This window comes from Rhagoletis pomonella, unplaced genomic scaffold (assembly GCF_013731165.1).
Source record: "Rhagoletis pomonella isolate Grant_MI unplaced genomic scaffold, Rhpom_1.0 Rhpom_scaffold_00013, whole genome shotgun sequence".
NCBI classification, from domain to species: Eukaryota; Metazoa; Arthropoda; class Insecta; order Diptera; family Tephritidae; genus Rhagoletis; species Rhagoletis pomonella.
In genome coordinates, this window is record NW_023458567.1 from 5,267,670 (window position 1) to 5,286,994 (window position 19,325).

General features: G+C 35.9%; 2 protein-coding genes across 5 annotated transcripts; one reads left to right on the forward strand and one right to left on the reverse strand.

The window, feature by feature from the left end:
• The first annotated feature begins 5,224 nt into the window (after positions 1 to 5,224).
• LOC118748597 (keratin-associated protein 19-2-like) lies at positions 5,225 to 6,197 on the forward strand. Its single transcript, XM_036483142.1, has 3 exons — positions 5,225 to 5,329; positions 5,519 to 5,741; positions 5,809 to 6,197. Exons 1-3 carry the CDS (start codon positions 5,318 to 5,320, stop codon positions 6,195 to 6,197), a joined length of 624 nt encoding a protein of 207 aa, XP_036339035.1. The 5' UTR covers positions 5,225 to 5,317.
• A 755-nt stretch (positions 6,198 to 6,952) lies between these two features.
• On the reverse strand, positions 6,953 to 16,676 carry LOC118748599 (acid phosphatase type 7). 4 transcript variants are annotated; one of them, XM_036483146.1, is made up of 5 exons: positions 13,055 to 13,481; positions 12,760 to 12,978; positions 8,028 to 8,541; positions 7,405 to 7,966; positions 6,953 to 7,309 (listed from the first exon to the last, which is right to left on the reverse strand). In XM_036483146.1, exons 2-5 carry the CDS (start codon positions 12,788 to 12,790, stop codon positions 7,172 to 7,174), a joined length of 1,245 nt encoding a protein of 414 aa, XP_036339039.1. In that variant the 5' UTR covers positions 12,791 to 12,978; positions 13,055 to 13,481; the 3' UTR covers positions 6,953 to 7,171. The 4 variants fall into 4 exon arrangements, with proteins under 4 accessions (XP_036339039.1, XP_036339036.1, XP_036339037.1 ...); XM_036483144.1 differs by lacking the exons at positions 6,953 to 7,309; positions 7,405 to 7,966; positions 8,028 to 8,541; positions 12,760 to 12,978; positions 13,055 to 13,481 and adding exons at positions 9,999 to 10,868; positions 10,950 to 11,508; positions 11,575 to 11,918; positions 11,983 to 12,146; positions 16,313 to 16,676; XM_036483145.1 differs by lacking the exons at positions 6,953 to 7,309; positions 7,405 to 7,966; positions 8,028 to 8,541 and adding exons at positions 13,687 to 14,030; positions 14,217 to 14,374; positions 16,313 to 16,670 and having other exon boundaries at positions 13,055 to 13,613.
• Between the last annotated feature and the right edge of the window lie 2,649 nt (positions 16,677 to 19,325).

The following is a 19,325-nucleotide window of genomic DNA, read 5'->3' on the forward strand; positions in this document are numbered from 1 at the left end:
TTAATGTGCTTAGACAAATTTGTATTTAAAAAATTACGTGATTAAGCGCTATAAATCGATTTTATCAGTCTCTGCTCGTGTCATACGAGTTACATACATACAAACATGTGTATGAATACGAAGCTGTGTCCAAATTGTAGTCTTTATTCTATTTTTTACACTTAATTATATAGCGTTTTATCACTTCAGTTAAAAGCGTATAAAAAAATAGAGGTTATGCTTTACTTGCGGCAAATTTCTAGGATTTTTCTGCTTTGAAATTTTAATTGGCAAAAGTTAAAGCACTTGTTCAGCTACCGATTTTACGCTTAATAGAAACATGCATATCCAAATATATAAAAAATATTATAAAATAAAATTGATCTTTTCAACTCATTTATGTTTGTTTAAATAACAATTTTTGCCACTAAAACGAAAGGTATTGTATTTTGTAATAAGAGTTTTGCTTAGCTTGAATTGAGCATATTCCTCCATAAATTAATAAATTCTATAAAAAATAATAGTTATTAAATCATTATTGTTAAATATTTTAGCTTTTAAGCATACATACATATGTACATACATATATTTATTTTCCGAATTGGATATGCGCTGACTCATGAACTTAAGCCAAAAAACATTGCCTTATCCGTACAAATGTGTTTTCTTTTCTCTTAGGCAAAATACAAACATATGTACATACGTACACTAGCAGAAATTTAGTATGTCACATTTGTGTACTTTCCATTGGCCCGCACAATTACTATTTGTTTATACATTTAACATAAAAACGACATTTGTTGCTTCCATTCATAAACAATAGAATTTATTGTACATACGCATGTAAAAAAAAAAAAAAATTTGCGATTACTAAGCAAATACGCACAACTTAAGGTTTCTTAAATAGATTTGTTAAAATACACTCTTCCTCTGTAACTAGCAAAAAAAAAAGCCTATTTGCCTGCTGTGTCGCAATTTTGATATTTACTCAACGCAAAATTTGCTCAAGTCTTTTGTATCATCTCATGGGAACTAAACAAAAAAAAAAAAAAATGGCGAGGAAATTCACAAAAAATTAAAACTTGCAAATTTTTACATTTAAGCGCAAAGAAAGCGTTTGATTGTGAGCGAATAATAGTTAAATACAGCACAAAGAAATTCTTGCCGCCATCATAAAGTAGGCTGAGAAATGTAAATGACCGCTGAGGTGCAATAAAAACTGCAAAAATAGAAAGAAAAAACAAGTGTGCTTACCCTGCCCATCAGAGATCGCAATAGGTTGGCGGTCAACTAAAACTACTTCACGCATCAAACTTGTATTACTTTTGGATACCTATAAGCAAATACTAAACACCAAAATTATTTACTTACTCGCCACATTTCAAAATCAACCACAAATTGACACTTTTTTCTATGTCACACAAAAATTTCAGTCATTTGTGGCATTGGCATGTGTGTATGCGGGAATTGGGAGGGACGCTTGCGACATTTGGTGGGTGGCTGGCAGCGATGCGGCATATGATAAAGAGAAGCATTGTTGTTTTTTTTTTTATTATTATTTTGTAGGCGGCAGAAGCGCGCACGTACGGCCATGAGCGGGTGTAAACTGACTGATATATGTATGTATGTACATACACATGAATGCAGAGCTACAGTGGTGGAAAAAATAATGAATGTTGACTAGTTTCGGACATTTTCCTTTGTTTATTTGATGTTTAATATTTTATTTTTATAAAAGTCCACATTTAAAACTTTGTGCAAAAATTATAAAAATTCAGCAAATTTTCTCTAAAGTACCCAAAAATTTCAAATTTTTTATGAAGAATTGTTGGAAAAACTGTAGGTATGCAGTTTTATAGCCCATTTGTAGGATAAATTAGGATAAAGTGTAAGTTTCACGACGCCTACTATAGCTTCCTATCTAAAAAAAAACATGTAAATGAAAATTTAAACGCTCCACGTTTATAAAATTTCGGTGAATTTTAACAAGTTTTCATCAAAATTTGAAACTTTTTAATCAGATTGTTTTTGATTTTTTTTTTTAGTATGCAATTTTGTAGCCCATTAAAATTTAGTATTTATGACTTACCATTGATTTTTGGCAATTTTTTGCTTACGCTTTTTCTTGTATACAAAGTATTTATGTTCGAAAAAATTTTTTGTGATGAAAATGTGCAACGCCTTCCACAAAAAAAAATTAACGGTAAGTCCTAGCTACTTCAAACTTGCACTTTATTTTACTAAAACTTATTGGCATGCAGGCCGCATACTCAAAATATTTCTAAGGCGGATTCATCGTTCTATTTCTACCTTTAAGTTGAAGTAGAGTGAACATCTCAGAAGCGTTCAAAGCTTTTTTCAGTTGCTCGCCCAGAGACAGTAACACTACAACAACCACATGGAAGAAAACTTGAATCCGATTTAAGAAGTGCAATTAAAAAGCTCAACATTTTGATTTAACTTTGTCGAACTTTCCTAATTTTTGTATAAAGTTTGACTTACATGATTTTTGTTAAATAACGAGCTAAACAATAAACATTAAATACGCGCACGGGAAATATCCAAAGAATGGTAAAATGTCTCTTCCCTATTTACAATTTCGCCACTGTATATACATGTTTTAGTATATATTTGTAGGTACTTTTTTAACACAAAATCTACAAAGCTAAGAAAATTTAACAAAGTGTAAATAAAAGTTGTAAAATACATACTATGTAGATTTTAGTCAAAAAATGTACAAGTGTATTTATTCGCACATACATATGTACACACTTAAGTACATGCCTGCCTGTGGTTCTATGCGCAAGCGTATGCGTGATTTTGTAGAAAATTCTCACGCGAAGTCAAACACATGAAAATGCTAAATAAACATTAATAAAAATACAAATAAACGTTTTTTTTTAGTTTTGTGGCTGAGAAGTTTGAAGTTGACAATTTGGAACCGGCAATCATCAGCGCCAAATACACAAAGTACGCATACATACAGTGACTCAAACAAATGACCACGTATTAATTTTCTTCAAATATTCGTAATGATTTTCGAGCTAAATTTTTTTGTCATTTTTCTATAAAAATATCGTGCTCTAAAGACTCACATTAAAAAGTTGAAATTTTGATAAAATTTTGTGGAATTTTCCACATTTTTTTTATTTATTTATTTATTTATTTAAAAAAACACGTGGTCATTTGTGTGAGTCACTGTATACCTCTCTAATAGCTTATTTACGTGACCGTAACTGCGATTCGAAATCATTAAGTTTTCAAATTAGGGCAATATATGTACATATCGCATACGATCATCAAAGGTGACACAACTCAAAATGACAAATTCGTCAGAAAATGCGAAAAACTATTTCTTAGCACCTGCTAATCATTAGGTTTTTTCAACAAATTATAACAAAAGTATGCTCCAGCTTTTGCTGAAATCTAAAAAAAATCTCTGTGCACATTTTTAATGCATAATTTTAAAAATGCTAAATTTTGAGTTGTGTAACTTTTGAAGATCGTGTGCGATGTGTAAATTCTCTTATGACTCTAATGATATCTCTCAATTTACTTTCAAGTATTTTCGTCTTATCTAGATCCACGCACTGTTTGCTTACAGATCTGCTAGGAGGCATTTAAAGCCTAACCTCCCACTAGTCTTTACTTGATACGTCCTATTCAAAATGGGTGGTTTTATCTGGCTTATCTCGCAGCGCATACTGCTGCCGTAGTAGCGAAATACCACCACCACCTGTTCACGCGTGAATAAGAAAGTCAAAAATGTCCGCTATGAGTCTAGGGCTAACGGTGGACGGGGAACCGCCTTCAAAAGTAGTGTTTCAGAAGAATGTCTCTTCCTTTAACTTTCTGGCAAACGATGCTGAATAGTATCGATCAATCTAAAATCAAAAACTCACTTATCGATAAATATTGATTAATCGATAACATACTTTACTACCGTTAAATAAAACTCGATTTATCGTTAATAGTCGATTGGTCGATAAATATCTATAAAGTTATGAATAATTCGATATTGTACGACCGACTTATCGATCAAAATCTAAAAATTCAATCAATTTATCAAAGTCGTTAGAAAAATAAAAAATTTATTTACCGATAAATAGTAATGCTTCAATAAAGTAATTACAAACATCATCGCAAATATCGATACTTGATGAACAGATAAACTTTTATGCTGAAAAAATTGATGAATTAAGCATAAGCGTCGATACTTACGATAAGACATAATATTTCAATGTCAAAAAATCGAATTATCGATAAATAGTTCATAGGGGAAAGCTTTATCGACAAATAATATTTATTTATCGCGTTTTTTTCGGTGAATTCATCTTATTTATTTACATTGATTTTTATTTATCTATAGATACGTACAATACCAAATCGATATCGATAATCGTAACGGCAAATAATTCCATTTTCATTGATGATTTACCGATATCGGTAATGAAGCTATGATTCGGGCCCGATTCAGTCATTCGACCCTTTCCGGTCTTCACACAAATCGTTGCCTAATACCACCGACCCAAAATAACCGTTAAATATGCAGATCTTTGTTTTTCCATCATTGCTAAATCTTTATTTTTTTATTTTTATTTTTCGATCAAGAATAATCATTAAATTTGAATTATTTTCCGTCAAATGTATTCGTTATATTTTCTTTTCTATTTTTTTCGATCAAAAATAAGCGGTATTTTTAATTTTTATTTTTTAAGGATTATTTAGATCGAAATAATAAAAATCATAAAATAACGGTTAAATCTTATCAGAAAACTATAAGCCCAATTTTAACTCCTACTTAAATTATGATTTTTATTATAAAAACCATAACCGCTAATGTCCCTGCTTAATACGGATCCTTTCGCGGAATGACTTTTAACTACTTAGCGCAATATTCACTAAGTATAAGTTAGTAAGAGTAGTGGTCAATTGCAAATTATTTAGTTACTAAGTAAGTAAGCCTCTAAACCTTACATCCACTAAGAAGGGAAAAACAAATTTTGCCTAAACAATTCACGCCTCGGCGTTGTAAATTAAAAACAGTAGCAACAAATACGAAGAACAACTACAAATCTGTAAAAAAAGGCAACATCCACACAGCGACTAAACATACTAATGTGCACAGCGGCAAGTTTGAAAGTCTGAGAAGCGCCGCCGCCGCAACAAATGGACGCACAACAATAGCGCGGTTTTCTCCAGATATAAAAGCCGTTAAGCATCTGGTAAACGACATTCAGTCAATCGAATTCGAAGTTAAAGGTAGATAGTAGACGGAAAGCGTTACATTTTTCGTGTGTGTGTGTGCGATAGAAACGTTCAAGTAAATAGAAGCGAAATGAAGTGTGCTGTAAGTGAAAAAAGGATCCCATTGTGATTTCTAAAAAAGGACTAAATTTGAAATGCTGTTCTCAGCAAATGCTTTGTGAATTTACTAAACAAAAATGCTAAATATTTAACTGTTTTTGTGTTTTCTTTCTTCTCGGTGGATTCGCCGTACGCGCTATTGTGTGTGTCTGATCTCCCCGACACGAAACAGGCCCTAATCACCGCCATCGTGCTCGCAACCCTCTGCGCTGCCACAACAACAACCTACGCGGAATCCGTGCTGGATAACGCGGCGATCGCAGCGTCCACGAACGATGAGCAGCTGGATGCGGCAGCCAGCAGCTTAAATCCCTTGGAGGATACACATAAGCAGGAGAAACGTTATGTTGGTGGCACATGGGATCCGTACTCGTCGCGACTAGGACTCGGTTTGGGTAGGCAACGGCGCATAAAACGCGATAAAAAAACAAATTAATAAATTCTTTTTTTCGCATTCCAAAGAGGGCAGCTCGCTGTATAATTCCGGCTATGGTGGTTATGGCAACTACGCTGGCTACAGCGGCCTTGGTGGACTCGGCACCGCCGGATATGGTGGTTACGGCGCTTACGGCGGCTATGGGAATAACGCAGGCTACGGTTCTGCCGCCGGCTATGGTCCCTATGGCGGCTATGGCAGCCCTTACTCCTACTATAATGCACGTTTTGGTGGCGGTTATCCCTACTCGCGTTTGGGTTACAATTATCCCTCCAGTTACTACAGTGGCTACTCCAATAGCGTGGTGGGCGGTGGACTGGGCGCTCTTGGCGCTGGGGTAGTACCACCTGTGGCTGGCGTCGGTGGCGCAGGAGGCTATCAGTATGGGCCGGGCATCTCTGGCACAGTGTACTAGAGGGTCGATGAAGCGAACGGACAAAATAGTGAGAGCGCAAACTCAGACAAGGCTGCTAAGTTTGTTGAGGAAGGCTGCCAATTAATTTCGACTTTGTAATGCAAACTGATTAATAGAATAAACTCGAAGTATAAATATTTTTTAAAAAAATAAAAAAAAAACATTTTTTTTTTTCAAATTGTTAAGGGCCATTACTTTCGACCTTGAATGTAAAAGAGCAAAAAGTAAGAAATTAACCTTGCCGATCACCCCATGTTAAAATTCTTGCAAACTTACCAGTTTAAAAACATTTCGGTGTAGTTAGAAATCCTTTACATAAAAAAAATATTAAGCATAAGATTTTAAAATGGTTAACACGTCTTGTCAATCCCCTAATTATATTCAGCCTCATTGCGTGAGTCGTAAATTATGCTAAATTGTACGACTCGACATCATTGGCATTGTCTACTGTCGTGCAGAAATAAGTAAACGACGAAAATCGTCGAAAAATATGCAGTGCTGCCAAGTTTTTCCGTATTAATACACTAGTCGAGTGGAAATTTCAGGCAATGACGTGAAGTTTTCGATACGATTCGACTCTCGAATAACGACTTGCATTCGGCACGACTCTCGCAATGAGGGTGATTGATTATTATTACATCAATATTTTTAAGGTACAATTAAATGTCTACATACCAGCGTGGATTTCAGGACACAATTTTTATTTTTATTTTATATACATATATTTAATTAATCAAGCGCATAAAATAAAAGTGTTATGTGTGATCATAAGGGTTAAATTAAATTATATCGACGAACTTAGCACAGAAAAGCAATTCTTGAGCAAATGAGAGTATCTTTTTAATCAATTAAAGTTAAAATCTAACGTCACCATCGTCCTTGCGGCTAAAAGCAGTCAGTTTTACAGCCAATTTTTAATTTTGTGGTTTTGATATTTTTATGATTTTTTTTTCTTTTCACTCCTGAATCTGCGTTCACATTTCACTATAGGCCACGTGTTTATCTTTGATTATCCAGAATGAATCGACGATTTCGCCATTTTTATCATCAGAAACTTGTTCGAAATAGAGATGAGTGCGATTGTAAGCCTTCATGCGGGTATAGCCGTAGTCCTGGCGAGGAAAAAAAATTAATTCAATATTAACAATTAAAAAATAAATTGAATCTCCAAAAAAAAATCACTCGAAGCCTTTTTCATGACACTTACATTGCTGTGGAAAGCGTTCCACTCTGGCAAAGTTTCGGAAAACGGTTCACGTTCCTCCTTGCAGCCAGCTGAGCCAGTTATAATCTGTATCGGCGCCTTGGCATTGGTGTAGGGTGCTTCTGCAGAGCCATTGTATACCTTGAAATCATAGATGGGCCAGAGCCGCGTGTAAAAATGTTCATGTGCGAAAATCTCAACATCCACGAAGTATTTATAGAACAAATCCTCCAAGCCGAACAATTTTCCCAGCGGCAAACCCTGTCGTATGAATGTCTCGAGTTTGTCGTTGCAATCGTACTCTTTGTTGTCGCTGCAATACATCGGCCGATGACCATAGGTGATGACCCATGGACGTTGCGCACGGTTCTCTGGCTTGTTGGCCTCGCGTAAATCATTCTCCAGCCACTCGAACTGTTTGGTAAGCAACTTGAGCCCATAATCCAAAAAGTAGTATACCTCGGTGGAGAAGGATACAAAATGTATGGGTCCTAAATCGAAGCTATACCAAAGGCTATCACCCTCGCCGGGCATATTGAAGCGTGTTTTGTAATTTGAAAAGTTGCTACACGCAAAAATTATTATTATTCATACAGACTGAGTTATTCAAAACTATTTACACTCACTATTTCTCCTCATGATTACCAGGGCATACCATGTACGGCACATAGGCGGCAATGGTTTCCACTTGTCGCATGAATTCATCACCCACGCGCGCATTCTGGGTATCCATGTCGTAAGCAAAGTCGCCGACGTGTATGATTGCATCGTACATGCCTTGTTGAGTGTCCTGCTGAAGGCGCGCCAAGGATTGTGCATTCTCGTTGCCCATGTCGCCGTAAATGGCCAAACGTGGTTGCCAGTCGCTGCCAGCGGGTGGTGTGGTGAACGTGAAGCGTGCTGACCAACCAAAATCGCTGCCACAAGAATATTCATAGCGCGTTTGCGGCTTCAAGTCACGCAATGTCACCTTGTGTATGTATTGGGAGTGCGCCTTGGGTCCGCCATCGACAAAATGCCGCGAGTCGCCAGTAATGTTGATTAAACGTTTGGTATCGGTATAGTTTTCGCTATACAACACCACTGATTGGTTGGTGGCGTCGCGGGTGGACCAAGTGACTGAGATTTCGTTGTTATTTGCTTTTGAGAAATAGAAGAAAGTTTGATAAAAGTCAGTTATGTGAGGTCACATTTAGCAAACAAACACTAGGATCAATTATCACATATCAGCCACATAGCACATTGCACCAAATCAAATCAAAGGAATTGAGAGACATAAGGCAAAAAGTGCATCAAATCAATTCCAAACCGATCACATCAAGCCAAGTCAATCATTTTGATTTATATTTATTTATTTATTTTAGTTAAACCAAGTCAATTCATACAGAGGCTACATCAAGTCGTCGAGTCAGATCGATCACATCAAGTCAAGAGAAATCAAATTTCATTACATCAATCAAATGATGTGGTATCAAATCAAGACATGAAGCAAAGTCAACCACCACTACATCAAGTCAGTTCAAATAACAGCAACAACCCAGCAAACACAGTTTTAAACGTTTGAGAAAAATGTATTTCTCAATGTGATTTCAAATTTTTTTCTCAAATGATTCTCAAATTGATTAATTTTACATTTGAAATTCATTTGAGGTTGATTTGAAGAAAGATGTCAAGTATCAAACGATATAAAAATGCGCAGTTAAATCAAAAATTGTAAGAATAAAATTAAGATCAATAGAAAAAAAAACAATGAATAGAAAAAAAATTCAAAGAGAAAGCCCACAAATAGTGGATTTGATGTTTTCGCGATTGAAAAAGCTGCAGCCCTTCAAGACGAATTTATTATAAATTACTTTATCTTAATTGTTTCTTTTATTATGTACATTCATATGTACATCGCGAAGAAAAAACAAATATGAAATATACATTTCCTATGATAAATTTTATTTCCACACATGATAAAAACATAGCAAGATAGAACCGTTCTCTCAATTTGTCGGCCATGATTTTTTTTTTGAAGTTTGCCAACATTTTAAAATCATATAAAAGTGAAAATAAAAAATTGAAATTGTTCGAAACTGTTGTTGCTTGAGATTGAAAATGAAAGTGTGTGTGTGAGTTTGTGAGTAAATTTAAAAATTAAATTGTTTGGAAACGTCAAGAATTTCAAAAGTGAATCTCAGCGGTTCTACCTTACTATATTTTTATCATGTTTCCACATTTGAAGTACATTTGATAAATAACCTTTGAAATTGATTTGAGAGTTAACCATATTCTCAAATGGAGATCAAACTCCCCTTTTTATTGAGAAAGCTGTAATTTTCAAATCAATATCAAATCATTTTCAAACGTTTGAAATTTGAGAAAGGCTTTGATTTCAAATCATTCTTAAATGTATATCAAACCTAACTGTTTGCTGGGAAGCCAAGGCAAATCACATCACATCCTTTCAAATTCAGCAATAAAATACGAATATGCAGGGATATCTATCATTCAAATCACAACTAGTCAAATCAAATCGAGTAATTTAAAATCACATCAAACCCAAGTCAGAGAAGATGAAATCCATTTCAGTGATGTCAAACAAATCAGGTATATTTGGTGTGATTAAATAGCGTTATATTTATAATTATAACATATTTATATATGTAAAAATACATTTGGTAGGTAATCAGAGTCGAGTTGGCTGAACTGCATTAAATTTTTGTATTTAATTTTTACAAACACTTGCTTGAATATTTAAAAAAAAATCTATGTGCATCAATTTTTCTCCAATAAAAAATATGTTAAGATTTTATACGATTTGTTTCAAATATACGGGCATGTGCGGCAAATCGTATGATTTGCAAACCTTACTTTAGAGATTTATTTACAAAGAAGCAAAATTTCGCACTGAATCGATGGATATGGATGGATGGATATTTATTACTTTTCATAAAAATATACAAAAATAGTACGATTTGCAGCACATGCCCGATAGTCAATTTATTTTAGATCAATTAAAAAATTTTGAATTACAATAAATATTGCACAGCCTTATATTTTCTTAAAAATTGTATGTATACATATGTAAAAGTAGCATACATATTTATTGATTGCATCATTAAAATAGTATAAAGGTAAATGTGTTAGGCATTCATGCATGTACATATGTATAATTTTGTACTTAAGCGATTAGAAATAAAATACGCAATTTATTGCGTTAATCGTATATATATATGTAAATAAAATATTAGATATAAGGCGTCATTTGGCGATTTCACAGCCTGCCACGTGATTAAATGTATGTAAAGTTTGCCTAACTTCTTCTAAAATGTTCAGCACCGACCTCAAACTTCCATATAACTGCCGTGTTTGTCCTTCACCACCCAGAATGCATCTATTATTTGACCGTCTTTGTCATCTGACACCTGCTCGAAATATAAATGTGTGCCATTGTGCGCCTTCAAGCGTGTATAGCCGAAATCCTACAAAGTAAAAATGAAAATAAGTATAATCAAATACTTTCCCGCCAATTCCAACTTCACATCCATTTCATGCTCACACACCTGACTATGAAAGGCGCTCCACTTTGGCATCACTTTGAAAAAGGGTTCACGTCCCTCTTTATTACCCGCCGAACCCGTTATAATATGCACGGGTGCGCGCGGATTATGATAGGGCGCCTGCAAAGAGCCATTAAGCACTTGATAATCGTAAAGTGGCCACATTCGCTCATAGCAATGTTCATGGGCCCATATCGCCACATCAACACCGTGCTCATAGAAAACTTTCTCTAGCCCAAACATGTGCATCAATGGCAGCCCAGCACGCACCACCGTTTCATGCTTCGAGCAGTCATTGCCATTATCATTACTACAATACATTGGACGATGGGCAAATGTGATGATCCAGGGACGTTGCTTGCGATTCTCTGGTTGATTGGCCTCCTTCAAATCGCGCATCAGCCACTCGTATTGAAAGATTAAACTCTTCAAGCCATAGTGGAGAAAGTAGTACAGCTCAGTGGAGAAGGTAACAAAGTGAATGGGACCTAAATCGAAGCTATAAAAGAGGTTTTCCGTGCCTCCAGGCATGCTAAAGCGTGCGCGATAGTTGGAAAAGTTACTAGCAATTGCAAAAATTACATTATAAACTAAATTTTCATTCCACAACCACCCATACACTACTCACTATGTTTGCTCATGATTACCAGCGCACACCATATACGGCACATAAGCGGCTATAGCCTCTATTTGGCGCATAAATTCATCGCCGACAGCGGCATTCTCCGAATGCATGTCGTATGCAAAATCGCCCACATGTAAAATCGCATCGTACATGTCACGCTGGGTGTCCTGCTGCAAGCGCGGCAACGACTGCGCATTCTCATTGCCCAAGTCACCGTATATGGCTAGCGTGGGTGACCAATGCGCATGCCCAGGCGGTGTGCGGAACCAATATTGTGGTGACCAGCCCAGCGGACTGCCACAATGATAAATGTAACGCTGCTCCGGTTGCAAGTTGGTCAAAGTTACCTGCAGTGTGGAAGAGAAGTGTTTAAGGTGGGGAAAAAGGAAATGCCGGAGCAAGCTAACTTACCCGATGCATGTACTGTGTGCTATGCGTTTGGCCACCATCTATAAACTTTTGTGGTGGCTGAGTGGAATTTTGCACAAACTCGAATTTTTCAAGCCCGTATTGACAGATTGACGTTTTGGTGTCGTCGCGCGTCGACCAAGTGACAACATAGTCGCGGGTGGACTCTTTAAAATAATTTTTGAAATTTATAAAAAATATGTGTGTATTGGTGATATACAAACAGAAATAAAGGAGTAATTAAAATGTAGTTTAAAATAAAGTGGGGTGTTGAAAAATTGCAAAAAAGGATTTAGATATTTACAAAAGACACTGGTACATTGAAACAAATTCTTGGTTTAACAAAATATTTTTTTTTTTTCACCGTCAAATAAATATTTATTTACATAGATTTAAATTGTATAGGCCACAAAATTAAAAACAAAATCAGACACTTAAAAAGTTAAGGTTATGTACTTCACCAATACATAGGATTTCACTAACAATTTAAAGAAACAGCTTAAAACTAAACAAATGCGTCTAATGCTTGCTCAATTTCACAAGCAATTCATTAGATATGTATGTATGTATATATATATACCAATAAGTATAGTAAGTAGCTTAGGTTTCACAAAAAAGATAAAATACGCTTGAGATTCGCTGCTAGGTACACGAGCTGCGCTTTTCGGTTAATACTGTCATGAGCCAATTTATCTTTTCTAAATGGAATGTCAATATATTAAAATTTATGCCATATCTTAAAACTATGCCGTAAATTTTTGTGTGGTAAATAGCATTTACTATTTGTAATTTGTCGTATTGTGCTAAACATAACCAATGCCTTTCCAGTTTCTGTCGATTCCCAAACCGCTCTCGTTACACTTCTTATGGGCTATAACTGCCATGTTTGTCTTTGATTATCCAGAACGCGTCGATTATATCACCATTTTTATCATCGGAAACCTGCTCGAAATACAAATGCGTGCGATTGTAGGCTTTCATACGCGTGTAGCCATAATCCTAGGGAAGCAAATAGATTGCAACACATATTTAATCATTTACTTTTGCTACTCCCTTTGCCTCAATCGAAACTCACCTGACTGTGAAATGCACTCCACTCGGGCGTATCTCTTTCGAATGGCTCACGCCCCTCCTTGCACCCCGCCGAGCCTGTTATCAAGTGCACCGGCGCGCGTGGATTGCGATATGGCTCTTCCAGCGAACCATTCAATACTGTGTAGTTGTAAATAGGCCATAAACGCTCATAAGAATGCTCATGCGCCCATATTTCCACATCCACGACATGCTCATAAAAGAGATCTTCCAATCCGAACATATGAAAAAAAGGCCAGCCAACGCGTGTTAGCGTTTCCGAATGCGTACAATCATCACCGTTTCCATTGCTGCAGTACATTGGACGGTGTCCATAGACAATGATCCAGGGACGAAGCGCACGATTATCTGGTTCATTAGCGGACTCTAAGTCGCGTAAAAGCCATTCGTATTGAAAGACGAGCATCTTCAGGCCATAGTTGAGGAAGTAATACAATTCCGTTGAGATACCAATAAAGTGCACTGGGCCCAAATTGAAGCTGTAGAAGAGATTCTCCGTGCCGCCAGGCATGTTGAAACGTGCACGATAATTCGAAAAGTTGCTGCAGCCACAAATGTTTCAAGATAAATTTAATTTTCGTACATTTTCTTCTTTTAACAAATTTCTCAACTCACTACTTCTCCTCGTGATTGCCCGGCACCACCATGTATGGCACATAGGCAGCAATCGTTTCCACTTGTCGCATAAATTCATCACCCACGCGCGCATTCTCCGTATTCATGTCGTAGGCGAAATCACCAACGTGTATGATCGCATCATACATGCCACGCTGCGTGTCCTGTTGCAGGCGCGCCAGCGATTGTGCATTTTCATTGCCCATATCGCCGTAGAGTGCCACAGTTGGCGCCCAATCAACGCCAGCAGGCACTGTGCGAAATTCAAAGCGCGGTGACCAACCCAATTGACCGCCACAATGATACAAGTAAGTGCGGTTGGGCAAGAGATTAGATATCGAGACCTATTTGTGTATATTTGAAATCAGAGTGCGAGGAAAAAGAAACAAAAAGGGAATCAAACGCAGCTCAAGAAAACAATAATAATGCATTATACAGTAAATGAGTAAATCGTACAGGCTTTTTTTACAAAGTCAAGCCGTCATGGGCTACTCGTTTACTGGTACAGCAAAGTGTCTTGGTAACTTTACCCTATGTATGTATTGTGATATTTTCTTATCGCCGCCATCAACAAACTTCTGGGACGTCCCATTGGCGCGCTGTGTTAAACTATCAAAACCGTACTCAACAATGGATTCAATGGCATCATCACGCGTGGACCATGTCACCACAACTTCATTGGATTGTTCTGTAAATACAGAAGTAGCAAACAGAGAAGACATGATTGCTGGTGTGCCAATGAAATATTGCATTCTAAAAAGCTAGCTTCATACATTTTAATTTTTCTGATTTCATAGTAATAATTTAACGATTTTAGATTTAAAAAAAAAAATCAGAAGGTCCTCTCAATCAACAAAGAAAAATATGCATATGATTCTAAAGTGCTTTTGCGTAGCATTGAGTAAAAAATAAGTTTCAAATTTTTTTTATTTTTAATATCGGTCATTGTTATTGTTTTCTTATCTTTGTTTGCCATTTTCTGCTAGACTAGCAGCCCACCACAATAAGTTCGACGAGCTGGCTTATCAGCGCACTCCAATGAGCGTAAATAATAGGCGTCAAATGTAATCCAGGGTTTGAAAAAAAAAACTGGGCTATGAAAACAATACATTTTTTTGAGCTTAATTATAGAAATATTGCGATTAGTATGAACTTACTTGAAGAACACAGATTCCACGTACATAAAATCGTATTTATTCATTTTATAAATGCCTCATTAATGTTTGCAATATTTTCCATAAGTAAATACAGTGTTGGCAAAATGTTAATCTGATTAACGATTAAAAATTCACGATTAAAATGTTAATCGCGATTGACGGGTAAAATTAATTCGTTCCCACGACAGTCGGGTCTACGTAACCGGAACGACCCAGATTTATATTTGGCTAAGGACTGTCACTCCAGCAACACTCCCCAAAACTCTTTGGGGAACTTGTTTGCTGCTACAACAACAACAGTAAAATTAATTAATCGTAATCAACTGTATGATTAATGAATAATTTTTTTTAATCGTTTATCGCTGGCGGCAATTACGATAAATAATTTTAATCATCAATCGTTAGTCCAATTAAAAGCAAAATTTCATTAAGTTGTCTACTTTATCCGAATTCGAAACCAAACACCAGTTGTAGTAAATATTTTGTGTTTTACGCTTATAATATAAAATAATAATTATAATTATTATTAGTAATACATAAAGTGAGAACTTATACAACACAGCGCACGTGTGCAGAGGGATATTAAAACCTAGTTGCACACCAAATTTCTTAGATTGATGAGGAAACCCGACTTAGCCATACCCGATTAACTGACTTTGTGTGCACAGGAAAATTTCAGCATTAATTAATTAATCACCAAACTAACTTAATCAAATTAAGAGTTAATGATTCAAAATTAATTTTTTTATCGCGGTTACTAATAACTGTTTAATCAAATTAAAATCAATCATGATTAACTGTAATCGGATTGAATTTAATCGAATCAACTAACTGATTAAAAAATCAATCGATTGGTGCCAGCTTTTAGTAAAGTGTCCCCTTTCGAATGAGGGGGGTTTAGGGGGTTACGTCCCCTCCCCCTGTATTAATTTGACCCTACCGAATTTGTCGTACCTCTTTTGGACTTAGCAAATTTGCTTTTTATTATATACAAACAAGAATTAATTAAAAAAGTTTCCTAATACTTTTGGAAACGATGCATTTTTAGTTACTCTTGCTTCCTTAATCAAAATATGAGATCTCACAAAAATACGACTTAGCAACTTTTCACTCTAAGCTAGCAATATGTATACTGATAACAGAAACTCGTTTTCAAGGCAAACAATCTGAAGCTTAGCCAATATTACATATGTAGGTATGTAACTTGCATGCCCATATGCACTTTTACCACCCACTAATTGTGATGAGGCATTATTTTAGCATATGCACTTTAGTATGCATGTATTTGCAATGTAAATTGGTATGTATGTATGTATATGTTTTTACAAATCCCTACAATATCTTTCCCCGCACCTTCCAGAATTTTTTCTGGAAAATTTTCATTTCGACACAGCCGCAAAATTGGTACGTATGTACATATTTCAAAGTGGTTAGATGGCTTAAAATAAACTATATTTTTGTCCACTTACCTCCGAAAGCCAAATGTACTTGTTCCGGTTGATAGTGGTATACTTTGTTCACATTGATCTCCTCCAGCTTTTGCGCAGCAACGCTGACCAGTAAAGCAAATGGAAATAAAAATAGTGAACGCATTGCGTTCCAGATTTTTTCAAACAACTGGTCACAAAGTTCAATTTATCGACGCAGATTATATATGTAATATATTTGAATAATACTCCGCGTCACTAATTGCAATAGTTTAAGCTGAATAAGACAAACTCATGCGAAAATGGATCCGATTTCTTTGGAAACCAAAAGCAAAAACAACCCAAAAATAGCAAAAGAAAACAGTACACATGGGGATGGAATGATACTACGAGTAAATACAAGTACATAGTCGATACTTTTTGATCGATACCAAGAAATTTTGGCATCGATGCTTTTGATCCAAGTACTGAGTGGGTATCGAAAAACAAATACTCGTATCGAAACACGATACCACGGCAAATTTGGCTTCGGCAATTTTTTTGATGTCATCACCTCCAACTGTCATTTTGACTAACAACATGATTGAAAGTTTTTGTGTGTGAGCACTTTGATGTCTTGATATAAGTATTTGCCACATGACGCCACCAGACAACATTCTCTCAATTTAGGTGTTTACAAACTTTAGAATCTTAAAAAAAAATTTGTGTTACAGTTACCTCAAACGTAATCATAAATAATGAAATAGGGTACTGCTTCTTATTTTTCATCGATCTTACCACCAGCACATATGGCTGTCAAGCTATTAAGTTGCCTGCAATAGATGTCAAGCAATAAGCGCTGGCATATATTGCAGCCCATTAAAAATAAGCGGTCTTCATTGAAAATATCAGCCCAATTCTGAATACTCTCGGGGAGTTTGTTATCCGTGCAGTTGGCAGAACAAAAACAAAAATTACAATTACAAATTATACGCACTTTGACAATCAGTACAAAACAAAGTTAAAACAAACACATCATTTTGACATACAGTTTCCTAATGTCAAAACGATGTGTTTGTTGTAAACAAGGCGAATTCATATTACAACAAAAACATCACTTTGCCATTAACAGTGGCTACACACGACGAACATATCCGCGCACATGCGGAAATTTTGATTTTCAGCGAGCATGCTCGTCGTTTGTAGCGTGGTTTGCGAGCATCGCATTGGAAACAAAAACAACAACCTCATTTTGTGTTGATGCTTGCAGTGTGCACATCGCGGATAAATGCATACAAGCCATGTGCGTTAATTGAATTTTTGATAAATGAGGCTAAATTACTATATGTATATGTATGTACATACATATAAGTAAAATATAAATAAATTTAAGTAACACATACATAAAAAACCCTAAATCATAAGTATTTCAATTGCATCATCCGCGTCTTTTCTTTCCATGTTTACGCTTTGAGTACAAAATCACTTATGAGCCGCTCGCCGTCTGTAGCAAACGACAGCGAGCATGTTGGCGCACATGTGCGCGGATATGTTCGTCGTGTGTAGCCACTGTAACAGGCTAACCTAATATTCACGCACGCCGCCAATTTACTGTCAAAAATTTCTCATGCACATACAACTTGTATGGGACCAACCGAAATTGAACGGCGTGCGTATGAAGCTAACTCAATTTCCAATTTTTGTTCTGCGTGACATTTTGATTTGACGTTTCGCTCAATGAAATCAAATGCAAACGCACGCAAGCCAATTTCGGGTGACGCAAAAAAATAAATTCGACGTCGTGCGTACCAAAACGCAAGCCGCGAATATTAGGTTAGCCTGTAAGAAGTAATGCGGCGAAAATCTTAATTCGCCATCAACACCACCTTGTATAAATTCGCCTTGGTACTGATTAGCTTTGTTTCTTAACAGATAATTATTACAAATTATCACTTATTTCTGCTGGAGCGCGTTTCTTAACCCAATTAACTAGCAGAAATTAGCAGCTCTCTCGTTCTTACGCTCATCTTTTCTTTGCTCCCTTGCTAATTTCTGTTAGTAAAATTTTTACTAGCAGAAACTAGCAGCTGTAAAAATGAATAAACAAAGGCTTTGTTTCTTTTCTTTTCTAGCAGATAATTATCAGGAAGAAGAAGAATGAGAAAATTGAAAGAATTACGCTCACAGAGAGCGCAATAACGAAAAAGTAAAGAAACGCAAAACTAGCAGAAACTAGAAAGTAATCAGCTGATCGGTGTATTTGACTATTGAAAATATTTGGCGCGAACTTTTGTTTATCCATTTTGACAGCTGCTAGTTTCTGCTAGTCAAAATTTTATTAGCAGAAATTAGCAGGAGAGCCAAAGAAAGAAGAGCGGAAGAACGAGAGAGAGCTGCTAGTTTCGGCCAGTTTTTGGGTTAAGAAACACTTTCCAGCAAAAGTTTGTGATCATTTGTGATAATTATCTGTTAAGAAACAAAGCCAACAATTTGCGCCAGATATTAGCTTTGTTTCTTAACAGATAATTATCACAAATTTTTACTGGATTCTGCTGGAAAGCGTTTCTTAACACAAAAAATTTGCAGAAGAGAGCCAAAAAGAGAGCATAAAAAACCGAGAGAGCTGCAAAGTAATATGTTTAAAAAGCAGCTGTTCAAAACGCACAAGGAAAAAGATGGCAAGTTTATTTTACTTCGTTTTAATACAACAAATTGAGTGCATCGTTATCAAAACACTTTGAAATATTGCAGAATGTAAGGATTTGTGCATGCATTTGAATATATGTGTGTGTATACTGTGATTGCAAATTTCTGCTAGTTTTCGTTTCTTTACTTTTTCCCCTTTTGATCTCTTTGTGCGTAAAATTATACTCTCCTCTGTTCAATAGTCAAATACAACGATCTGTTTACTTGCTAGTTTTGCGTTTCTTTACGTTTTCGTTATTTTGCTCTCTGTGAGCGTAATCCTCTTAATTTTCCCATTCTTCTTCCTGATAATTATCTGCTAGAAAAGAAAAGAAACAAAGCCAATGTCAATGTCCGTATAATTTGTTGTTGTAATTTTTGTTTTTGTTCT